Source organism: Orbicella faveolata, unplaced genomic scaffold (assembly GCF_042242905.1).
Source record: "Orbicella faveolata isolate gen_17 unplaced genomic scaffold, um_ofav_v1 contig_48, whole genome shotgun sequence".
Taxonomy (NCBI): domain Eukaryota; kingdom Metazoa; phylum Cnidaria; class Anthozoa; order Scleractinia; family Merulinidae; genus Orbicella; species Orbicella faveolata.
The window spans coordinates 15,117,501-15,142,218 of record NW_028301578.1 but is presented as its reverse complement, the minus strand read 5'-3'; the positions used below and the strand labels follow the sequence as shown (position 1 = coordinate 15,142,218).

At 39.8% G+C, this 24,718-nt stretch overlaps 4 protein-coding genes across 4 annotated transcripts in view; 3 read left to right on the top strand and 1 right to left on the bottom strand.

The window, feature by feature from the left end:
* The first annotated feature begins 282 nt into the window (after positions 1-282).
* On the top strand, positions 283-9,757 carry LOC110044793 (uncharacterized). The gene is made up of 4 exons (XM_089281208.1): positions 283-501; positions 6,390-6,522; positions 6,678-6,935; positions 8,179-9,757. The coding sequence occupies exons 1-4, from the start codon at positions 447-449 to the stop codon at positions 8,495-8,497; spliced, it is 765 nt and encodes a 254-aa protein (XP_089137334.1). The 5' UTR covers positions 283-446; the 3' UTR covers positions 8,498-9,757.
* A 4,805-nt stretch (positions 9,758-14,562) lies between these two features.
* Positions 14,563-17,671, top strand: LOC149096675 (uncharacterized). Its single transcript, XM_089280937.1, has 3 exons — positions 14,563-14,730; positions 14,798-17,042; positions 17,218-17,671. The coding sequence occupies exons 1-3, from the start codon at positions 14,563-14,565 to the stop codon at positions 17,586-17,588; spliced, it is 2,784 nt and encodes a 927-aa protein (XP_089137063.1). The 3' UTR covers positions 17,589-17,671.
* Positions 17,672-19,636: 1,965 nt separating this feature from the next.
* LOC149096674 (uncharacterized) lies at positions 19,637-21,507 on the bottom strand. The gene has a single exon (XM_089281298.1). The coding sequence runs from the start codon at positions 21,326-21,328 to the stop codon at positions 19,736-19,738; it is 1,593 nt and encodes a 530-aa protein (XP_089137424.1). The 5' UTR covers positions 21,329-21,507; the 3' UTR covers positions 19,637-19,735.
* The window catches only part of LOC110044854 (uncharacterized), a 34,720-nt gene continuing 31,502 nt past the window's right edge, over positions 21,501-24,718 (top strand). Inside the window, exon 1 of the mRNA XM_089281299.1 lies at positions 21,501-21,581. Coding sequence (XP_089137425.1) covers positions 21,506-21,581 — 76 coding nt within the window. The 5' untranslated portion in view covers positions 21,501-21,505. The remainder of the gene's footprint in view (positions 21,582-24,718) is intronic.

The following is a 24,718-nucleotide window of genomic DNA, read 5'->3' as shown; positions in this document are numbered from 1 at the left end:
AAGTCTTTCTGTTGCCAGTTACAGTGCTTTGCTCAACTTCCTCGTATCAAGTAAATCTGTGGGCAACATATAACCGCTGGAACGTGTAAAAAGGACCAAAATTAGCAAACTTTTGAGGAAACAAAACGTCCTTTACTGACGAATTCATAGACTATTTAAAACAAAGTGTTCAGTGGACCATTGTCAGTTCGCAGAACAAGGAGGCGCAACCTCGTTTCCAAGCTCTTATCGGGAACGAGGTTGAAAGACCTACCGGAAATGTATCCAGGATTCCGCGCGAGGCGACACGAATCCTTTTTAGCTTACATAAGCAGATTTTGAGCTTAGTGCTAATAACATCTGAAATCGGCAATACTAACCGAAGTGACGGTTGGAAGTTGTGTAAGCTCCAGGTGCACATTAGTCTCACGAGTTCAAATTCCTCCGCATCTTTCTTCAGGCTGTTGATGACCAATTTCTGTACCATGAATTGTCTCTTCATTTTCGCCGCTGCTTTTTTAGGTAAGCAGATTATGGTTCATAAAACTCCGTATTTCCGATTAGAAACTGATATTTTTCCCCGCAATGTGATCCCTGCAGCCAGCCCATGATATAACTCGACAGATATTAATATTATTTTCTCTGTGTGCAGAAAGTCGCTCCCACTTTCTTTTACGTATGAATTCAGTATACAATCAGGAAGAAAGTAAATTTTAAGTCGCGTTTCCTTTTTCTATATGTAAAACAGATCCTCAAACTAAACATGAGCGACTCAGAGGCAAAGAATTATTATTGGACGGAAAAGAGAAGCGTTGCAATGTAATCGAGATCACTTGGTACTGATCAAATATAGAATATGTAAAAGCAAGCTTTGGGAGTCCGAATATTGTGTAGCATTGCACGTAAAAGGACCTGAACCCACAATCAAGCCTGTTCCATGCCAGCCACGTACGCTTACAACTTAGAATATAGTTGTAATCTTTGATGAAAGTATGTATTATTCTGCGGCGTACTGACGATTTTGTTCACACGGAGTAAGCCCCTGAGTAAGCCCCAAGAGAAAGCGGAAGTGACTTCCGCTTTCTTGTTTGGGTGATGGCCATCGCGGACTGAAAGTGAAAGTAACGTCATCAAATTCTCAAACCCAAAACTAAAAAGTAACTAAAGGCTTTCTTCATCAGGCATAAGTGGTACTAAATTCATATCTGTTTACAACTTTCCAGCTCAATAGCGTCCTTTGTTTGGAAACCAGCGCATTTTGAATTGCGGAGTTATGGCTGCGTGACATAATGCTACAGACGCGTTTGTCGAAAAATGCATGTACACTCATCTCGTGATTTTTAGCCATTTTAGGAGTTAAGAGCCAGTGCCCATAACTATGGACCAAACAACGGCACAAGTCGAAAAATCGATTTTGCTCATTTTTTGCCCATAGATTGGCCCTAGCTAGTAAACAAACGGACCATAGTTAGTTTCTGCTAATGCAGCTTTTTTCGGGAGAAATTTGCGAAAAAACGATTTTGCCCCGATTGAGCTCAAAATCTACTTCCTGTTATGCTAAATTTTCTGAAAATTTGATTGCTTTGCGCGTCGCACAGCAGCTACTTAAGAATCTTTCAATGGTCTTTACATTCAGCTCAGGTCTTCATGGTATGGCTGAGCGAAAAATAAAATAAATCGAGGTTTCTTTTGAGCCCGAAACGAGATCGAACAGAAACGCAAAATATTACGATGTGTTGCAAACGAATTATAGCACTAAAAAATCGCCATATTTTTCTATGGGCTATAACTTTAAATGCCATAAAAACACTTTCTACGGGTTAACTGTACACCCACCTGTTTGAAAATCAAAAAATATCTCTGGGCAAATGGTTTTAAGTCGCCCGCCTTGGCCTGTGCTTCTCATAGATTTTTCCCTGAACCGCCGTGAGAATGTAAACAATTGCGTGACGCGGGCGGTCACCGTGAATACATTATTCGTTTCCAACAAACCGCAGATGGCTATCTCAGAACATTTGGGTGAAAAAAGAAACACATAATGGACCACTTTTAACTTTAATATTTTGAAAGTCATCGCTTTGGAAATTTCGTTAATTAAAAACGTCAATTAAAAGCAATTTACTTGGAGTTCGGGTGTTACTGCTATGTCGTTTTAAGCTGTCGTTCTTTCTTTGATCATTTTAATTACAAGAGCGAGTTCTAGAAAGAAAATCGTTCTAAGTTCATTTGTTAAGCGTAATGACAAGTTGATATTGTTGGTTTGTATTGTAGCCTTACGTGATCTGAAGGAACGCTACAGTGATTAAATTTGTATGTGTTGATTGATTTCGACGGATCGATTTTCGGTTAAACCTTTTTATTTGTACCAACACATTTAGTGCCTTTTCTCCTTCTAAAAAGTTGGAAAAAGTAAAGTAAACAAATCCTAAAAGTTTAAATCATAAATAAGAGGCATAGACATTGCGAGTGTCTCGGTAAGCTGTTAATTTGAACAATTACTGTGCTGGACGGATTGCTTTCCAGGTTACGCACGTATTATACATATAGTTCATTGTGCGCGAATGTTTCTGTTTCAAACAACTGAAATGCTCAATGCTTTTTTTTCTTTCTTTCTTCAGTCTTAAAACTTAAGGTTAGAGTTAAGCTAAACCCTAAACTGTTTTGGCGGCCAACCTATTTTTGGCTAATTGCTTAATCAAATTATATATATATATTTCATTGAAATTCGCTCTTCCGTGGCCGACTTCCGCGAACAAAACAAGATGGCTGTTCGCTGTTCATTTAAGACTACAATCCTGGTCAAAAGTGTTGGGACAGTTACGGCAGATGACTTCACAGGCAGCCTCTCTTAAGACCAAAACCGCGCAAGCCCGCCTACCCCCCTCCCCCCTGTCAATGTTGATAAAAATCTTGAAGAAAAAAAATCCTTGACAATAGCTTCAGAATAGCCACGTTTGAAGAATTGTTCGCCTCCTAGAACAGTATTCTCGAACTAAAGAGACGAGAAGATAGATATTCACGTCTTATTCCAATAATAGCGATTTTTCAGCAATCGCGTTTGGTTCCAACACAACTGTCTAACCACTTTCTATTGTCCCTTTTTCCTTTTTTCCCACATCCGATCTAGTCTTTAGAATAGCTTCGTTTTCATGCAACATTGCTAGGGGGAGGGGGGTCAATTGTACTTGCTTCTATTCATCTTTTGTTCTAAAACTTTAAGGACGTAGTTGAAATCGAGGGTTTTAGCGCGCAAAAGGGGGAGGTGTCCCAACAACTTATGGCCAGGATTGTAGGTTAACACGAGAGGAAATTGTTCCGGATTCGTGATGAATTCGGAACGTTTCAGTGCCGGATTGATTTTGCCGTTTACATAAAAGTGGACGAATCTGAAAAAAAAACTCCCCGGAATTTAAAGTGGGAACTTTGAATCCGAAAACTTTTGAATCTGGAGAGTTTTGTCGTGTAAACAATTTTCTCTCGAATCCGCATATTTTTCCGCCTGTGATCTTTTGAGTTTGCGGTGGAACGAAAATGGCGGATTACATGATCCCAGTCGTCTACGTAGTCGAGTCGTAGGGACATTAATGGCCATTTGATGGCGGTCGCTGGGTGATTTACCTCGTGCTGTTTCAGGTGTAGATAATCACTTTTATAATACTGCGCAGATGACGACGATGGCACGATCGAAAACCTCGACGGTTCTAGATATTAAGTAAAGACCAGAATAACTTCCTGGAGGGACCTGACATGATGGACAACAGTACCGTGGTCAGCGAGTCGAAAGAAAACTTCAGACTGTCTCAACCTACCCCTAGCCTTATTTTCGGAGGCATTTTGTTTCTCGTTGTCGAGGCAACAAACTGCTTGTTAACCATTCCATCATGAATGGGCCCGGAGTTATCGTCGTGTGTAAACGGTTAAGAATCCGAATATCCTTTCACTGTAAACCCCTACTAATCCGAATACTCTAAAATTGATGAATCCGGGAACTTTTACGAATCCAAAAAAAACTCCTTTAGTGTAAACCTAATCCTAGATCGACCACTGTAATGTTTATTTGTCTACCAGTGTTATGATCTGCAAATTTCAGTTAATTGATCAAACAACCAAAGTAGAAAAGATGGAGTTTTTCCCAGTATGATCGAAACTTAAACGCAATTTCTTCCTGGGCGAATTCAATTCAAGAAATTCCAGGTTTTCTAGCTGAGTTTGAGCATATTGTGTAGGTACAAATTTTCTACTCAGCTAGAAGAGCTGAGATGCCATCACGCAGTTAAGTAGTTTATAGAAATTATGGTATTTCCACTTGACTTTATTTGTCAGTCAATGATTCAATTGCAATAAACCATAGAGGATTGGTTAAGTGTATCTCTAAAACTGCCACTATATTGTAAGTTATCAGTGAAATCAATAAAATAAACAAGTCTTAAAATCATTTCCCGGAGTACTGTAGCAACGTTCTTTATCAGGGATGTCGTGGGTGTTGCAATGCAAATGAAAAAACATATATATTTATACTAACTTAAACAAAAAAAAACATTTTCCATTATTTTATCCACACAACGTTTCAAAAATTGCTTTCATCGGATTGCTGGAAACGAATATTTTACTCGAGATTGGCTATCCGCGTCACGCAATTGTTTACATTCCAACGGCGGATTTTGGGCAAAATCTATGAGAAACACAGGCCAAGACGGGCGACTTGAAACCATTTGCCCAGAGATGTTTTTTGATAGCCTAACAGGTGGGTGTATATTTAACCCGTAGAAAGTGTTTTTACGGTATTTAAAGTTATAGCCCATAGAAAAATATGACGATGTTTTTAAGCAATAATTCTCTTGCCACACACTGTAAAATTTTGCGTGTCAGTTTGATCTCTTTTCGGGCTCAAAACTAACTTTGATTTATTTTATTTTTCGCTCAGTCATACTACGAAGACCTGAACTGAATATAAAATCCATTGAAATATTCTCAAGTAACTGTTCTGCGGAGCGCGAAGCAATCAAATATTCGGAAAATTCAGCAAAACCGGAAGTAGATTTTGAGCCCAATCGGGTCGAAATCGTTTTTGGCGTATTTCTACCAAAGAAAGCTGTATTAGCAGAAACTAACTATGGTCCGTTTCTATTCTTACTAGGACCTATCTATGGACAAAATACAAGCGAAATCAATTTTTCGACTTGTGCCATTGATAGGCGATTTAGGTCCATTTTTGTAGGCATTCACTCTTAAAGTGTTAAGAAAAGTGCTTGTGTAAATGTTTTTTTGGTACGGTTCAGAAAATCAGTTGACTAGATAGCCAAAGTAAGTTCCAGATGTTTACATTATTTTCCGGTCGCTATATTGAAGGAGCAAGGAGGTCCTCCAACATCACCATACTAGGCTCTATAATTTTACGCGGAACATTTCGACGAATATCTCAACTTTGGGACAACGCACATAACTAAAACTTGGAGAACTGAATCATTTATTTATCGTTTATAATATCACAATTTCTTGACTTTATCCACTGAATGGTTTTTGATTATATTTTTTATTGCCTGACAATGAACACACTCTATTGATTCTGTTTTTGCGGCGTGTTCCTAACAATGACGTCGATTTCAGTCCCTACCAACTTGTACATAAGGTTGTTAAATATGGTCGCGTCTCCAGTCGATCGGGTTTACTGCAGTTAGTAAAATTAAGAAAACATTGCACGTGTTGCGGCATAAAAACAGACCCACAGCATCGATCGTCAAGTAATTTGTTTTCTTCAAGTATTATTTACCCAAACATATAAACGTTACAAATCAGTCAAGCGACAAGTTTTAAACTAATCGCTCATTCCAAAATACTCACCAAATATATTGTTACGATAACTTAGAAGAGCTCGCGTTAGTTGACAGGCTGACAATTCCCAGAAAAACAGGAAGAAGCCCTATGAATGTATATCTTGGAAGCTGTATGAATCTCAAAACCAAGTCTTAGTCAGTAGTTTCAGTTTCTAGATTAAACATAATCTGAGTATGTTCATTGTGTCAGAACATTTTGACAACAAATGGCAAAACTAAGAGGGAAAATATAAATACGTAAAATACGGATCGCATAACTTCAGTTGAGTTCGAGAGATATCTATTTCTTCGACTTTTTCTGGAAGAATTTAATGCTACAAAGAAGCGCTCACGCGCAAGGATAACAAGATGAAAAGTACGGATAGGTTGACTAAGTGAGCAAATTGAAGAAATTGTCTCCTTTTTTGTACATGATCAAGTCAGCTCCGCTGTAATTTTTCTTTTACCCTGTTTAAATAAATTCTATCACTGACTGGCACTCATCACCTTCACTTCCATGGCACTCATCGCTACAGCTACAGCTACTGCTACTGCTACTGCTACTGCTACCACTAATACTGACCAACTGTTTTTTAGGTTGGCTGCAGCAGAGCAATGCTGAGCTACCAGCAGTTGGTAGTTGCTCATTCATGGAATACTACTGTACTGTCCGAGAATACGAAACGCGTCTCTTTAAGCGCTTATACAAAGACCCAGCTGCAGATTGCGGGTAAGATTGCATATTAATTTTGATTATAAAAAGAATGGTTTTATAAATCGGTAAATCCGCACAGAAGTGGCCTAAGTGAATGTCTAACTTATTTACTATTATTTTAAACGCTTGACGTTAACTTACGCCTGGAATGGTTTTGGCTTATTATTTAGGCTTCACGTTTGGATATTGTACTACCACGTCTTAAAACAAGCAGAGAAATGTTCAACAACCGGAAATCATACAAAAAGCCTGCACGCGGCCGATATAAACGAGGTCCAGTCGCTATACTGCAGTGGGTTGGACTTGGAGAGACCTCTGATGTTATCCCTCTCTCCGTGTTCCAACAAGCACAAGGAGGCAGTTGATCACTGCATCAGTGACTTCGCGACAACCTTCTCCAGTCACTTTGCGCAGTCATCTCTGTGCAGGTAAAACATTAGATCTTTTCCTTTTACCCCTGATCACAGTGAATAGAGGGGAAAGGTTATGGAGCCTGGCAAACAACATAGGAGCCAACAAAAATGGCTACATTTACGTTGGAAGGTCCACGACCTTGCACGATCTTTTGTTTGCGCTCATACACCAAAACGTTTCCATTGGTTAGTTTCTCAGTCAGAAGTAAACAGCTATTGTGTTTGAAGGTAAGGTAAAGTCTGTATATGAGCCAAGTGGCCCATCAGGCCGGAGCTTATCCCGGTTTCCGTAGCATGAAGCGACTAGGAGTATTTCTACTCCCCCCCTTGGATGGGATGCTAGTCCATCGCAGGGTTACCCTCAGCATTAAGATCGCCGGTACCCATTTATACACCTCGGTAGAGAGAGGCACTGTGAGAGTAAAGTGTCTTGCCCAAGTGCGCAACACCATGTTCCCGGCCAGGGCTCGAACCCAGACCGCTCGATCCAGAGACGAGCGCACTAACCATGAGGCCAGCACGTCTTGAACTTGTTATTGTGTTTTGGTCAAGACCCTGGTGGTAGGTACTGAGACGGGTTGCGTAGATAACAGGGAGTAGGGAGCGTAAGCAAACCACTACGACAACGGCAACGACGACATTCCAATCTTTTCCTCTAAGCTCGCTTTTCCTTCCATCAGCACCGAAAACGCGGACTAGGTCAAGTTCGATCTGATAGCCCTGGATTCACTGACTCTTTGTCGTTTCCGCTTAGAGCGGACTGCTAGACAGTTCAAAATGAGTACGCCGGGCTTGCTTAAAATACTGCACTTAAGACCAGAGTCCGTTTTCTGAGTATTGACTAAAGGAAGGCAGGCACTGGAGATGAGATTGACCGCATAGCTCATGAAGTGATACTTATGATCTATTGGAGGACAGACGCATAGGTCGCATAGATGACGTAATTCAGTAATAGGTCACAAATGACGTCCAAATGTGGTAAGAACATCAGTGACACACTCGGCTATTGCCTCGTGTGCCACTTTTTTTCTCCTACCACATGTTGAGTCATCCGTGGTCTATTACTCAACAGACGCACGACAACATGGAATTTATTTGTTAAGTACAAACCGGCTTTGGACCTCGCCTTTGTTCAGACCTCATCTTTGTTAAAAAGTGATCTGGAAACCACATTGTCTCGCTCAGTAGAACAACAGAGTTACTCCTTGATTTACTTTTATTTCTTGTCTCATCATCATGTTTGGTTTCATTGTGACAGGAAACGTGACAAAGCCAAACAGTGTACAATCTTCGCGTGGCGCACCCACTGCAATCACTCAAATGTGACCGATGCTATCCTAAGAAAGGTCATCGGTTCCTTCAATCCCTTCTGTGACGGGGACAAGGATCCACAGGCGGAGGAAACCGATCAGTGTGCGAAGTACCCCAAACCTCCTGATGATGGTGTCTCAAGTCCCAGCGAGCAACCGGAAAGTAAGAGTGCAGCAGGAGAGAGAAATGGCGTCGTTCCCTATTTATTTTATGTAGTGCTTTTCGTAACATCAAATTGGTACCCAAACAATCTTATTACAATATGAAGAGGCGACCGGGGCCTAGTGGTTAAGGAGTTGAACTTGTAATCCGGACGTCCCAGGTTCAAATCACCCCCCTTCCATTAGATGTATTTGTGTTTGGTAATCCCAAATTCAACAGTTCCACACTTTTATACACCGTAAACTTTCGAAAGTAAAAACCCCCCGAAAGTAACGTAAAAAAGTTGTGGCCACTAATAAAGCCCGAGAGTAGCGACTCTCCGAGTGGCGATTGTCCATGGGTAACGAGCCCACCCTAACCCCTCCCCTCTTCTCGAAAATAGTAAAACCAAGGTTTAATAGTATATACTGATTTGTTTAATCAACAGTCAAGTCAAAGGTTAGGTACCGTAAGTTTATAACAAGGGAAGGTATCGCTTATGCCACGAAGAGGAGCTGTAAAACGTGAATTCGTGCTTTGCGCCGTGTTAAAACAAAACCCGTAGAATTTACTTCAAGTAACAAGAACGTACTATAGGAAACTTTGATTTCAGTTTGTTTAATATCATTTTCAACTGAAGCATATCAGAAGGAACGTTTCTTCAAATTTAAATTGAAAGCCTAACCAGTGCACTGAGATATTGTTACAGCAGACTGACATGTAGTACAAAATGTTTACGGTATCTGACAAGCTTTCCTGCTAACCAATGACAACACGGTATAGACATGACGAGCCCATGCACCCATATGGCAGCACTCGATCATAGATTTAGACTAAGACGAAGAATTGTATCTAGTGTTTTAAGAACTGTTTTTACGAATTCCCGTCGTTTATTCCGTAAAAAGCGCTCATTCCTACCAACTTTATAGGATGTTTTTTGCTCCCCGAAAGTAACGGCCCTTCGAAAGTAATGACCCCCGAAAGAAGCTAAGCGAGCCCCAAAGGCTGCTAATTCCGGAAGTAGCGAGGGTCGTTTCTTTCGAAAGTTTACGGTGGCTAACTGGTTTACCTCCCAAAAGTTGGGATTTTTAACAAGTTTCCGCCTATTTCCAATATTCGATCTGCAATGTTTGTATGTTATGTGACTGAAAGGGCCGCAATGTAATTTAGTAGTTCACCAGTAATTGAGTGTTCCCTATAACAAATATAAGTTAACGAGTTAAGTCGATTTTTAATAGTGTTAAGTGAAAATATAGGTTCAATAAGGTCTAAGTTCACGTGGACTGCAATAGTACAAAAGTGAGATTTTTCGGTGTGTTAAAAGTTGTACAAATAAGACACTGTACAAATAGTGCACTAAATAAATGTACTTTCAGCAAACTTTAGATATACACCTTGATAAATAACAGTTTTTATTACCTGGCTAGCTCCGTGAGCGGGCAAGATGAATCAAATCCTGCGCTGTGATTGGCTATCCGAGCGGGCAAGATGGAGCTATCTTGCCCTCGCGGGACTACCCGCCGTGTCCCGCAAGAAAAATTTTCCCGAAATCCATATAATAAATCCCTTATTGACCAAGCTTGTTCGGTCAAGATGGCTGGAAATTGGCCTCGTTCTTTTTTTTTTTTTCGTCTCGGTCCATAAACTCGCAAAAAAAAACTTGGCCAATATCGAGACTACAAATGGCAGGTGTATATTAGGAACCAGCTTTGTTGGGATTGCCATTGGTGAGCTGAATTTATCTAGGCTTCAAGCTGGCTTCGCTCGTTTTGCAGCTGAGTTTATTCAGTTTACTTTCAGCTTTCAAGCTGATCGCTTTATTCAGCCCTCTGTCAATTGCACCTAAGGTGATGCAATCTTGTTCCTCACTAGTATAAGTAAAGTAATCTGTTCAATACGATTTCCTGACATCTCGACGATTTACGATTTACCTCGAAGTTGAAGAAAGAATAAACGTGTGAGGTCCCAGTTGTCTGAGTGTCCTTATTTCCATTTGTAGCAGATCCGACGGTATTTTGCAGTGGCGGATCTAGGGGAGCCCCCCCCCCCCCCCCCTTATTTTGGGTAAAAAGGAAGAAATCACAGAAATTTGGGTGCAAATATTGGTGCTGTATTCGAAAGTTAAGACCATTTCCATGCTTCTTTTTTAACATTTATTGCTCTTTCCAAGCCCAATAAAACAAGTGCATACTTCCGACACAGGAATAGGAATTTCTCGGGTTGGGTGGCGATATAAAAGTTCTCGTTTAAGTTTGAACATTTTCTGGGCTGCAGATTGATGAAATTTACTTACAAATCGATAGCTGACATGGCAGGCAAAGTTTATCATTTAACATAAACACTTGTTGCAGCTAAGTCAGTCAGTCAGTGATTTATGTGATTTTAATAACACAGGAAGTGCTTGCACAATTTTCCGAGTCAGGGGTTGGTGTTAAGGGTGCTCGGCAATAAAAATACAGGAAAATTCTGACACTAACGACCCTTCCCCACACTCCCCCCCCCCCTCCCCCGCCGAGAAAATAACGTCAAAAAATTGTGGCCGCTTGTTAATCCCGAAAGTCGCGAGCCCACCTCACTTCCCCTCCCAATCCCCCGAATATGGCGAGACCAAGGTTCAATAGCATATTTAGTTCTTCAGTCAACAGTCAAGAGATTGTTAAGACCGGTGAGTAACTTGATGACGATAAGGCACTATAGAACAAAGAAAGGTATCGCTTATATGTTGTTGTAAAAATGTCAATTCGTGCTTCATCAGTTCACGATACGCCGTGTTAGTACAAAACCTGTAATGCAATTTTCATCAAGTAACAGGAATGTACTAACAACAGGAATCTTTCTTCACAATAAAACTCTGTATCATTTTCAACTGACGCGTATACGTATTAAAAGGAACATTTCGACAATCGCACTGAGATATTGATACAACATACTAACATATATAGGAGTATGTCATGAAGTAAAAACAGTTTATGTTATCTGACAAGTTTTCCTGCCGACCACAGGCAGCACGGCATAGACATGAAGAGCCCACCCATATGCCAGGAACATGAATTCAAACTGTAACGAAGAATTTATCTCATGTTTTAAGAACTATTTCTATGAATTTCCGTCTTTCATTTCGTAAAAAAAGCTCAGTTGTACCAACTTTATATAATGCTTTTTGCGCCCCGAGAGTGGCGAGCCCTAAAGGCTGCTAATTCCAAAAGCATAAGTTACAGAGTCGTTAAATTTCGATATTTTGCGGTATGTTTAGAAAATCTAAGGAGCTAAGAAGCTCTATAAGTAAGTTAAATAATAAATTAATAAGTTTGTGATAGTCTAGCTATTACAAGGGAAAAAAGCCTTGGAACAAAACTCGACCTTCAGATCCATTCTCTAGGTGCTGTCTTTATTTTTCATACTTTTTCTAGGTCTCTATACGTTCTTCCTATAGGATTCACAATAGTACTTACAGGTCATTGGCGTGAGATCTTCAACCTGCGAGTGTTAGCAAAGGTGTTAGGGTTTACTTTTACGATGAAGACCCGATCATATCCGAAGACATCCGAAGATTTCTGCGTACGTTCTGAAGATTTCCGAAGGCAACCCTAGACAGCGTTTTGCCAAACAATACGCCATTGTCAGTACTTTTTCCATTGGCAAATTGTAACATCAGTTACATGCACTTTTCGTTTGTTTCAATTGGTTGTAGTTTACATAGTTTTACCGTCCCCCGCCCCCCTCTGTTAAAACCTTGTTCAAAATCTCCCTCTTTACTGCTACATGTAACCTGACGAATTTTTTCCAGCTGTTTTCTGACCACCAGCTAGCTTGCAAGAGTAGCTAGAAAGCCATCTGCAATCGTGTGCAAAAGATCTCTGAGCTGTTTTGTCTCAACCTCAAATATGGCCACCATTTCACTAACGTAAATTTTCTTTATTGGCCCCCAATAAAATTTGCACATGAAGGCTAATTTGATAGTAACTTACAAAGGGTCTTTAAAGAACTGAAACTCCTAGTGTTCAGTTAAGCTGCTGACAGCATCCTTGCTTTGAATGAGCGAGACTAAGTAATAGGTAGGTTAAGTTCACTGCTGGATTCAGAGGAATTGGAAAGGGCAGGGGGAGAAGTGGGGTAGGCAGACAGAGAGAGAGGGGGGTGGGCAGGGGGAAGACAAGATGGTGGGCCCTCTCTCAGTTTCTTGGGAAAGGAAGACCAGAGTGAAGATAAGCCCTTTCTTGCTCCTTTAAGTTGCCGCAGGATGTGATGAATGTGGCATAATTTACCCGTGCACACCCATTGAAAGGTCTGTGGGCGTGTTTTCCGCCAGACCCCGTGTTTTCCACCAGACCGTTAGGTACGGCTAATGTCTCCTCGTTCAAATGGGTTTTGATATTGATATTAATTTCAAGTGGTTTCGTTAAATATCAAAACCGAAAAATACCACGATCATTCCAAGCAACAGAATAAGACCATGCTAAATTAGGTCTTGTTATAAAATGGGTTAAATTCAGTAAAGCCTGGTTCACACTAGCGACATAACGACATCGTCACTAACATAAAAAAAAAAACGTTATCTCAACGTAAGAAGGACGTTATGTTTATAGTGTGAACATGTAGACATAATGACATATTAGCAACATAATAGCATGAACATAACGACAAAGATAAAACTGATCTTTTCCGTATCTCGTTATGTCGATGTCGTTCTGTCATGCCGCTAGTGTGAACCAGGCTTAGTACGTTCACCAGCAAACGTGACGATTTTACTTTTCACGCCAACGTTTGTAACTTGATGCTTTTGTTTTCCTCATAAAGGTATAAAATACGAAACTCTGGTTTTCTCGTAAACATAGGGGTGATGTGCTTTTTCTTCATTGCTGGAGAAAACTGGCATAAAGTTAAATATCTGGTGAAAATGGAACAAGAACGATTTTTTTTTTCAAAGCGCTAATTTCTATTTCACGGATAAACAAAAACTAACCTAATTAAATAGTTACGTCTGACATGTCGAGGGCATACTATATTTCGCAGAATGGACCGGAGTTGTAAAACGTGGACTTTTCCGCTTTCCAGTCGTGAAGTCTTCGTTTCGTTTTCCCAATGTAGAAATCATTGCAGTCCCAGCAACTAGCTTTATAAATGACTTTGCATAATTTTGATCCAAAGTCATTTATAAAGCTACAATCGTGGACAAAAGTCCTTGGGACACTTATTTAATTTAACGAATTGTATGTGTTTTACTACTGAAGTTTGAAAAAAGTGCTGTTTTCCTTTTAAAAACGCATTACTGTTCCCCCTCCCCACCCCATACAATGTTGAAAATCAGAAAAAAATTGCAGGTAGTGGTTTTCAAGATTGGAAGGAGCGTGGGGGGCGAAGTTAGGCAGGTGAACTTGTATTCGCGTCTGGCGTGTGCGCAAAAGCGCCAAAAGTGCAAATTTGTCCCAAAACTTTTGTCCTTGATTTTAGTTGCTGGGACTGCAATGATTTTTAACCTGGGAAAACGAAACGAAGACTTCACTACCGAAAAATGAAACATTTCAAGGCCCTTTCGAAACGTGATCACTCTTCTGTTATTGCTGATCACGTCTTACAGCCAATACCATCATGGCTAAACTGACCAATTACTTTCAACGGAGCAGATTAATAACACCATTGACTGACAAACACTATTCACTTGACTCTGAGGATGACTTCTGCTCAAGTTGTCGAAACGTCAGTCACCAACAACAGTTCTTTTCAGAACTACCCTCACCCGGACGATCGACGATTACACAATACGAACTAAAAAACGTTTTGTAAGCTAAACCTACAATGAAACAAATTCTTTTTTTTTTTTTTTCTTTCTGCGCTGTACATCGTAACCAAACAAACTTGTTGGATTAACCTTATGATAACTGTTGAGAGTGAGTGCTGCTACCTCCGGGGGCTTTTAATTCACAAAAAATAACCCTTGCATGCCTTGCGTGCCTATGTTTTATGTAGCCCCGTACCGTCATGCATGAAACAAAACAAACACGTAACCAAACTCTAAAGAGTGCGCAGTAAGGACTGAAAATCTTCTTTAAGCTCCAGGTGAACATTAGTCTCCCGAGCTCATGCCGATCAATAGCGCTCTACACTAATGACGTCATGAAATTTCAGACCCCCTCGAGACTCAGACAATCAAAGACCCAAATCCTGAGTAATCCTAAGGGGAAATTTGTGAATGGCAAGCAGTTTGCTTCAATCTTTAACGGTTTTAACCGAGGACGACGACGTTCCTGGTTCTAAATTTGACAGAGATCCACAGGAATACACTGTCGACCAGCTAAAACGGTGGTTAAGGTGCAGGGGCTTAAAACTGAGCGATAAACGCGATGACCTTGTGAAACGTGTGAGCGACTGGGAATCACCACACGCTCGATGCAAGCATTGACAATGGTAAATGGTTCGCTGCCAAGGTTCTTAAAGAAAGTGCGCAGATACAAGCGACTGGAAGCTCGATTTCGCTGCCATTTATTCCGTCGACCGGCTGGCGGGACTTTCCATCTCATTGCATTCCTTCTCTCTTTAACTACGGCCACGTGTATTACTACGCGTTAGAATCGCTTGCAAATGATCTAGCAGACATCGACGACGGACTGGGACATATGACCGATAAGCCAATGAAAAATGGAAGGAAGTACGTGGATTCAGGCTTTGTACACGATGTGATGGACACGCAGAACGCCGATCACTATTTTGTGAGAGCGCATGTTTGGCCTTCGATGAGAACAGAGCTACCGCACAATGTTGTTGTGATTATATCTGTGAACAGTGGCGCTGTTCTTCACGCCTCATGTGAACCTTGCCGGGCTTCGTCTTTGGGACGTTGTAGTCATGTTGTAGCGGTTTTATTTTATGTACTTGACTACGTTCAGAAACACGGAACGGTTTTAACAAAACCATGCACAAGCCAAGAATGTTCTTGGAATAAAGGCAAGAAGAGGAACAAAAATCCTAAGAAGTTAAGCGATGCCAAATACCCTGGAAAGAAAAAGCAAGCCATTTTGCCTGTGATTGATTTCGATCCGAGGCTAGCTAAATATCGAAATGTCAATGTGCACCACATAAACAAGTTTCTGGGTAACTTGCAATGGCTTTCACAAGCTGAGGGTAAAGGAGTTTCAATGTGGGAAACTCAGCTCCAGTACACCTACGGTGACTACAACCTTGATTGTGAGAGAAAAGGAGTGTTGTTGGAGCAAGTGAGTGCCTTACATAAAAATCTGAAGCCTAAAGCCTTGATGGAAATCCCGGGAACACAAGAACAAAGTAAATCTGAAAAATGGTTCTCTGAAAGATGGTGCAGATTGACAGCATCTAAGTGTCTTTCTGCTTTCAAAGTTGGAAAACTTGTCATTGAGTGTCAGCCAAATGCAGCCATAGAAGCAAGCAAATTTATTTTTTCTGATATTTGGAGACTTGAGTCAGAACATATCCAGACATACTGGATGCGTTATGGCCTTGAATGCGAACCAAAGGCCATACTTAAGTACGAGAGGGTCCGAAATGTGAAAGTCTACCCATCAGGGTTTTGGGTCAACCCCAAGTTTCCATTCCTTGGCTGTTCTCCTGATGGTCTGGTTGGCAGTGACACTGTTATTGAGATTAAATCTCTAAAACTCTTGAAACAGTACAGTGTTGAGACAGTGACATCTCCCACCTCCCCAGTTGTGAAAAGTGTTCTCAGCAGGCAGTGTTTTAAGGTAGAGGATGGAAAGTGTATCCTGAAGCGTTCACATGCCTATTACCATCAGTGTCAACAAATCCTTCTCGTCACTGACAGAAAGTATTGTGATTTTATTCTACATGCTGCAAGTGGTCCTCATTCCGTAGAAAGGATACCAAGGGATGAACCCCTCATTCAGGAGATTTTGGGTAATCCCACGGCCTTATGGACACGTGTTATTGCCCCAGAAATCTTTGAAATGCGTGTCCCCAGGGATCTAGCGCCATTTGTTTTAGCTGAGGCTGCTGACTGTTTGGATTCTTTTGAATCATTTCCTGCATCACCTGACAGTTGCTTGGAATTTGGAGACCCTACCACATGTACTTCTTCAGCATCACCTGTTGGCTCCCTGGAACCTGATGCATCCCCTGCATCACCTGACAGATGCTTTGAGGGTGAAACCCCTACCACATGTACTTCTTCAGCATCACTTGTTGGCTCTGTAGAACCTAATGCACCCCCTGCATCTGTATCAGCGACTAAGAGCAGAGTCTTTGTAACACCTGTGGCACCTGCATCCCTATCTGGCCTGTGTGAAACCACAGCATCTGATTTGCCAGTATCTGTCACAGAGTCTGAACAACCCTTTCCTGCTGACAGCTTATATACCCAAGCAGAAATCAATGCTGCAGAAGCTCTCCTTCTTTCGGTTACTGGTCCAGCCAGTAACCCTAAATCTGCTAGTCAACAAGATCACGAGCTAACTATTTTTCCCTGGGGTGGACTGACAAGTACTGGAGTGACACTTACCGATACTTGTCCTTTGGATAATTGGCTAATTATTTTCCAAGCCCTAGTTAAATCAAACAAAGTAAAGCTCGAGGACCTTCCAGAATCAGGTCATACAATAGGTACAGCACTGAAGCTCATAGATGATGGCCAGTATGCAGATGCAAAATTGTTAATACTGCAGTCTCTACCACAACAACAGCAAGGTATGTATGCCTCACTATTTTTTATAAGGATAATTTATTTAACAACAAACATGGGTGTTTGTTCAGAAGTCTTATTATGTTAAAATGTTTATAGTCATGATAATAAGCAAAAAAAAAGGATAATCAATATGATATAAATGATCAATATGGCAATTTTTCCTTTTCGCATTTCTAGTTGTGGCTGGTACCCTGGATTTGTATGGTAATGAAGGGGATTTCTTCTTGATGCTCCTCCGTCCCTACCTGACAAGCATCATCACATCAACTTGCTGCGTAAATACTTGCCCATTGCAAGTACACACAGTCCAATCTTTGTCAGTAATACTGCCACAACCCTCCCAGTACATCAATAACAATGCATTTCTGGATGCCCTTTATGACTGGCTGCAACCACCAGATTCTAACTATGGAAGGAAATTTGGAAGCCAGCCTTCAGAAGGAACCCCCTTCAGCGAGGATGTCACAATAGATGAAAATGGCAATGCAAACATGTCATGGCATTGTGCGGGTGTGAGGGTGAGCAGCTCTCGTTCGATGTTGAATTGAAAATCATTTCTTGTGTTTTCTGTTGACCTACTGAGCAGAGGAGGTTATCTTAAACTGTCAAATACACCACTTTCAGTTTCAGTATTTGGAGTAACACTTTGGAATGGAGGGCACTATATCTGTATTGTTTATTTTGAGAATAACTGGTACATGTATGATGGGCTGCAAGAATCTACAAGGAAGGGCTCTGGAATCCAGGTTTCTCCAGCTATGTTTCATGAGCCAGTGGGATTTTCGTTAAGCTTTTTAGTATATTGTAGTTAGGTAAATGGAAAAATATGATCCCAAATGTTCCTTTTCATGAACTCAAACCATAATGGAATATCAAGCTATTCCATGATGACTGTACATAAGAAAAAAAACTTAGAATTCCCCATGAGCTTACAGTATTTCTTTTTGGGTCTACTGTAAATTAGGTAAAAAAGCATGTGTACTAGTACTACCAACTCGCTATGTTTGTTTAGTTTTGAAATCTTTAACTGCAATACTTGTGCATTATCAGCAGAAGAGTAATGTAACGATTTTTCTAACTGAAGGAAAGATAAGTACTATAGACTAAGAACTTTGTTCTTAAAACTCTTTGAGTGCCAAGAGTGACCAACATACAAGTTCTTCTCACAGTATGATACTTAATCCAAAGAGATGCTGATGAGAATTTATAAAATGATTACCCATTACGGCTAATACCATAAAAAATGTATGTACATCAGTAAGGAGAATTTATATGTGGATATTTGGGCTTTAATGGTTAAAATGTATGAGGATTGCTGTTAACACATATTTTTGCTTTGTTCCTGGGCTGCCCTTCATATTTTAGCATCTATTTTCAATTTGATAATTGTTCAGTGGCAGCATGTTGATGTTCTGTTGGTGGGGACAGGGCTTGGTGAGGAACATTGTTTGATGAAAAGGGTAAATGGTGATTGTAAATTTTGTTGTTCTTAATTTCCTCTATATTTAAGTAGCACAGTCATGGTACTTACCTTATAAGACAAGAATGGTAGATTTAAATTAAATCATGGCACAAAAATTTAAGAATTTTGAATTGAGAGAGGTCTATTACATTATTATTGCTGTACACCCACATCTTACGAGTTGTGAAATTTAATTTTCCATATGGATTTTTTTATAGAGCGTTGTTCTATTAGTATCTTTTGTATATAGATGAAAAGAGCTTTGACAAGTATCTTGTAAATTCAGATAAATAAGTACTGTATACTGAACACAACTTTTATTTTTCAAAATGTTGTTTGTATAAAAAATATAATTTAATGTCAAATTGAATGGATTGTTAATTGTCTGCCACCCTTTTCAATTGTATTGAGAATAATGATATATTGTTTTGTGTCCCTTACAAATAGGAATTTGATTTTTCATTAAATTAAGGCCTCTTGTCTAAGAAAAAAATGTCTAAACCACATGTAATACAACTGAGACATCAGCATATTACTATTAACTGGTGAGTTTTTTTTGAGTTCTTTTGAATAAATACAAGGCCTGCAATTTTTTTCCACTACATTATAATGCTTCTATCTGCTTACCGGTCAGCAACCTCTTTTGCAAAAGAATTATCACAAGGAGAAAATGTGTTGTTTCAGAAAATATCAAATTAACCTCCAATGAAAAGTTTTGTTTGCTTTGCTCCCCAACCACCCACCCATGTCTCTTGGGGAGCCACAGTAGCATCATGGTTTGATGTGCTTGTCTACGGATTGTGCGGTCCATGTTCAAGCCCTGGTTGGGGACATTGTATTGTTCTCTTGGGCAGGACACTCGACTCTTACAGTGCCTCTCCCCTTGTATATGATGCAGGTCAAAATGAAATTCAGGTTAAAATGAAATTCCTTTGTCTCTTAACCCTAATTATTCATGGATAATGAATAATTAGGGTTAGAAGACCGAGAAAATTGAGAATCAAACTAGGTTAGAATCATTTTAACCTGAATATTATTCCTGTTTAGCGTCATACATTCCATGGGAGGGTATGGATATTCTTTGAACTTTCTTACTATAACTTTTTCAAGATTTATAAAAATAAATGCTCAATATACAGTCATCAGTGCTCAATACAGAGTGAGTTTAATCTTGTGGTCTTGCACTAGTACAAATTTCAATCAGTCTTCACACAACTATTCTGTATTAAAACTCTATTTACAAAGGGTGTTCTGAAAATTGACAAGGCATGAAGCAACTACTAACATTTGAGTTGCAAGAGGGGCCAGAGACAAAGGAATTTTCCGACCAACAAGTTTGAACTGCTTAAGGCGTTCATTAAAACGTTCTACATGAATCCTAGCCTTAGCAATACGACGCGTCTCTAGTTCCTCTGCAGCACTAAGAGTTTTTCTTCCTTTCAGAAATGATGGAATTTTTAATTCCACTTGGAGTGGATTTAGGAGCTCCCGCACAGTAAAACCCCGATCAGCCAATACTAAATCATATGGTTTCAGGTGTTTCATAAGCCCACTTTCTTTGAAGATTGCAACATCATCAATATCCCCTTCAAACAAATCTGACACAAAGCATGCTCCGCCATTGGGAGTTACAGCAATGAGACACTTAAATGTGTTTGTGTGCTTGTATGAAGAGAAAGTGTTCCCTTGCCTAGCAAAATTCCTGGAGCATTCTGCTCTAAACTCAGTACAGTCAACAATACACCGTATTTTCCTCATGGTTTTGAAAACTTTGGGGAGGAACCTGCTGAGTTGGGCTCTCTGAGGAAACATGAAGTGTTGCATGTCTCTAAACGTTACATACATCAGCTGAAGAAAATAGGATGGATCAATTTTTCTTTCTGATGTACTGAGAAGAGCTGCTAGAGTCTTGAGAGTAAATCCTCTCCTAAGTCTCAGAAGGCAAATAAAAAGCTTCTCCCTTGATGAAAAATCACTTCTTGGGCCAGTTCTTGCATCTTCCGTTGCAGGGCAATCTTTACTAGTCCAATAGTTTATGGTCTCCAAAGGACAAACGTCGTCTAGAAAATTATGCAAAATCTCAAACTGTGGAGGTGAGAGGCCAATGAAGTGTTTCATAAGACTTGCATCTCGCACGATGTTTTCGTAAGATAGAGTACTTACTATTGTGGGAGCCTGAGGTTTCCTCGTGGCAACATCATTCTTCAAAATCATAGTCTCGACCTTTGCGGATAACTCGTATTTAGAATACAAGGTCTGAGAGCCTTGATCAGAAACCAGCTTTCCTGTAGAGTGCTCGTACACATGTGGCGTCGCATTACATTCTTCATTGGTTAGAGATTCGTTGAGTTTGTTTAGGATGGCATCGACCGTCGATCCAGATTCTAGTGACTCGCGATCGACAGTCGGTATACAGTAGTCCAGTAATTGTTCGCCACAGTTTTTGTTGTGTAACTTTTCTTTCTTTGTGACTGGTTCCGCTCTTGATCTCGGAGCTTTTCTCTTTGGAGCACATGCTCGACTCGCTTGTGCTCGTGTTAGATTCGCTTTCAGCGGATCAGGAAATTCAGCCGTGGGACCTTTTTCTCCGGGCCAGTGAAGAGCACAAATATAAGTATTTCTGGTAATATTTTTCTCTGTAAATAATTCCCGAGAACAAGCTACTAGCCAACGCTTGCACTTAGCGATGTCTTGCGACGGTTTTGGGAACGGTATGAAGACTTTCTTACCCGATGCTTGTAACTCTTTGAGAGATTTTGTCCATTTGTCGGGATACCTCGAGTCTGTTTTACACTCACCCCAACAGCAGTGTTTGGTAGAAACCATTTTTTGTCCCTCTAATTATTAACTCCATGATTTCACCAAATTTTCTTCATTTTTGTTTCACTCTTGCAGCCCTCGCACATACATTCGCCTTTGGCAGATCGAAATGTTTGTCTGAGTCTGTGCGGGGGGTCTCATGGGATCTCATGTGACAAAATCTATTTTTAGTAATAGTGCAAGATGCTATTCTTCCTCATCGTTCGCCGGGCTTTCAGCACCATGAATTGTCTCTTCACTGTAGCCGCTGTTTTTTTAGGTAAGCTAAACTTCTGGTGGCTTAAATTGTAAATTATGGTTCTTAAAATTCTCTCCTTTCAAGTAGAAACTGATATTTTCTTCCCTCACTGATACATGAAGCTCGTCGTCCATGATATAACTCGGCAGATATCAGAATCATTTTATCCATGTGCAGAAATCGTTTTAAGTCTCTTCCACTTTCGCTTGTGGGGGAATTTAATCTACAATCAGGAAGATAGCACATTTTAAGTCGAGTTTCCTTCTTTTATATATAAAACAGACGCTCGAGCTAAATCTGAGCGTCTCAAAGGCAAAAAATATTATTGGACAAAAAGAGAAGCATGCAACGTGATCGAGTTCATTTGGTACCAATCAAATATATGTACTATGTAGAAGCAAGCTTTGGGAGTCCGAATGTTGTGCAACCTTGCACTTAAAAGGATCTGAATCCACAATCAAGCCTAGTTTATGCACATGACAAGCCACGTAGGATTTATCGAAGTTTACTAATCAGTATAAAGCTGTAGTCTTTGGTGAAGGCATATATGAAACTGTACTGACGATTTTGTTCACAACAAGTAAGCCTCAAAAGAAAGCGGGAGCGACTTACGCTTTCTTTTTTGGGTAATGACCATCGCGGAGTGAAAGTGAAAGTTGAATTTTAAACGAGCATGAATATTTCCGAATATCAATTGAATCTGTAATTGCCAGCTTGTTCATGGCATTAACGTCGATTTTAGGTTCGATTTCCGCCGCTCTCTCGAGTCCGCTCCACGTTCCTCTCGATTTCAGTCCCTACCAACTTGTACATGAGGTAGTCAGCACTTCCTGCGATATCTATTCGATCGGATTTACTGAGTAATAACAAAACATTGTACGTGTATCTGCATATTCAGCGGTCCTCGCTGAACTTTGTTTTCTTTGAACTATTCAGAACTTGGTTGAATGAGCCTTCAAGGCTAAACATACCGGGAAAATAGCTCTGTTAGCGTTACTTAGAAAAGTGATGTTGATGTCGTCAAGTAATTTATTTTCTTGAAGTATTATTCACTCAAACGTATAAACGTTACTAATCAGTCAAGTGACAACTTGTAAACAGATTCGCTCATTCCAAAGTGCATGCCAAATTTATTCATCTCGATAACTTAAAAGAGCTCGCGTAAGTTCAATTCCGAGAAACATAGTGTATGAATGTGATATATGAAGCTGAATGAATCTCAAAACCCAGTAGCTGCTGATAGTTTCAGTTTTAGATGAAACATAATCCGAGTATGTTCACTGTGTCACTGAACATTTTGACAACAAATGGCCACAAAGACTAAGACGAAAAAATGTGATACGTAAAATACGAATCACGTAACTTCAGCTGAGTTCGAGAAACATTTCCTCGAGTTTTGTTCTAGAAAAAATCCCACAAAGATGCGTTGCAAGGATAGCAAGACGAAAAATAAGGATAGGTTGACTAAAATTGATCACATTGTAGGAATTGTCTCTTTTATTAATTTTTTTTTTTAATTATTTTTTTTATGTGCATGATTAAGTCAGTTCCGCTGTTATTTTTTACCTAGTTTAAGGTGGCTCATAACAGTTTCTAACACTTTCCAACACGTAGATTTTGATGGATCATTAATATATAGATTTAGAAAACAGTCCTAAGAAAAAACGCACGCTGCTTGGTTAAAAATTGTGTTTCTATAACTCGGTAGAAACACAGAACTAGCATGAGCTGTCGACGTAATGATAGCGCGAGCAAAGAGAATTTAAATTTTGATATTCAAAGTTAACAACTTGTTTTCCTTTCTTCGTCGCGGTGTTTTCTAAAAGAAATAGAAAACATGTTCTCCGTGTTTCTATCGAGTTATAGAAACACTCGTGAAAGTTTGGGAGAACTCGAAAAAGCTGTGGAAACACTCGCCTGCGGTTCGTGTTCCCACAGCATTTCTCGTTATCCCAAACTTCCACTCGTGTTTCCATTACTCAATAGAAACACGGTACATGCTTTCTATTTCTTAATTAGCGAAGTCTAAAAGCGGAGCTGCTCAATTATTTTTGTGAATGTTGTTACTAACGAAAATAATACAACATGCATGAGAGGTAAATTGTGAACGATTTTATAGTTTCAGCCCGAATTGGGATTACATCAGCAGATTGAGGTGTAAGATGGTGTGATGATGAAATAGAGCCATCATTTCGAGGACTTCAGGGGAACCACCAAAAATCTTGATCACATACCAGAACTGTCTTCTGTGCTTTTTCGCGGCCTTTCTTGTTCTTTCTTACCTTATTCAGAAAGACAAAGCACTGTTATTAATCATTATATTCTTACTTAGTTAACTTTGGGACTCCCACACAAAAGAAGTTTACACATTTTTTTGTTGTGTGGTATGATTGAAATGCAGTGGTTACAATATACTCAGTCCCTAAATCTCTACTAAATGAAATCTCGCAAAAATACAAAAATAGTAAACACATGTGAAAAGTTAGAAAGTTTTGTTTTCAAACTTGATCCCTAAAGATACAGTTAGCCATTTTCACTTTTGTATGGAGTCTCCTCCTGCTTGAAGGGTTTGCACCATCTTTCATAGTATAGTATAGGCACTGAATTCACTCCGGCATGAACAGTAAATATGATATAAGTTTTGTTGCTGATCAAGAATACTTCCACAGGCTTCTAATAAAACATTTGTTATTCATTTTCAATGTGATTCGTTCCTTTTCTCGACTGAGATTGTGGACTACAGGAGCTGTTATTGGGTTTCATTAATTAATTTTGCTATGATTAAATTATACCAAGAATTAAAAGTAAGCTATGAGTAAGTTATATTATGTACATGTATTTTGTCTGCACTACACAACCAAATGCACTTAAAGGTTATGAGGCATACGTACATTTGTCAGAAGAGCCTAACATATCCAAGATATAAAATCTTAAAAGTTGTTGTCACTGACTTAAAAATCTTAAAATAGACGTTTCGGCTAAAATACCATCAACCTTTCTTCAGTGATGAAATGGCGTAGATTGTTCTCGGAAACGTGGCATTCCATTCGCGAACCGAACTCAATTAATGACCACGCGCATATTCCAGACATTAACAAAATGCTAAATTAATCCCTAGCGAGTTCCTCACATTCTCATAAACATCTCATTTACATTTA

Excerpts from the sequence above, each read along its gene's own strand:
- LOC149096675 (XM_089280937.1), top strand. The coding sequence starts at position 14,563 with ATGGCAAGCAGTTTGCTTCAATCTTTAACGGTTTTAACCGAGGACGAC. Across the intron at positions 14,731-14,797 it reads GCGATGACCTTGTGAAACGT|GTTCTTAAAGAAAGTGCGCA; the intron begins GTGAGCGACTGG and ends TTCGCTGCCAAG. Across the intron at positions 17,043-17,217 it reads TCTACCACAACAACAGCAAG|TTGTGGCTGGTACCCTGGAT; the intron begins GTATGTATGCCT and ends TCGCATTTCTAG.
- LOC149096674 (XM_089281298.1), bottom strand. The coding sequence starts at position 21,328 with ATGGTTTCTACCAAACACTGCTGTTGGGGTGAGTGTAAAACAGACTCG.
- LOC110044793 (XM_089281208.1), top strand. The coding sequence starts at position 447 with ATGACCAATTTCTGTACCATGAATTGTCTCTTCATTTTCGCCGCTGCT. Across the intron at positions 502-6,389 it reads TTTCGCCGCTGCTTTTTTAG|GTTGGCTGCAGCAGAGCAAT; the intron begins GTAAGCAGATTA and ends ACTGTTTTTTAG. Across the intron at positions 6,936-8,178 it reads GCGCAGTCATCTCTGTGCAG|GAAACGTGACAAAGCCAAAC; the intron begins GTAAAACATTAG and ends TCATTGTGACAG.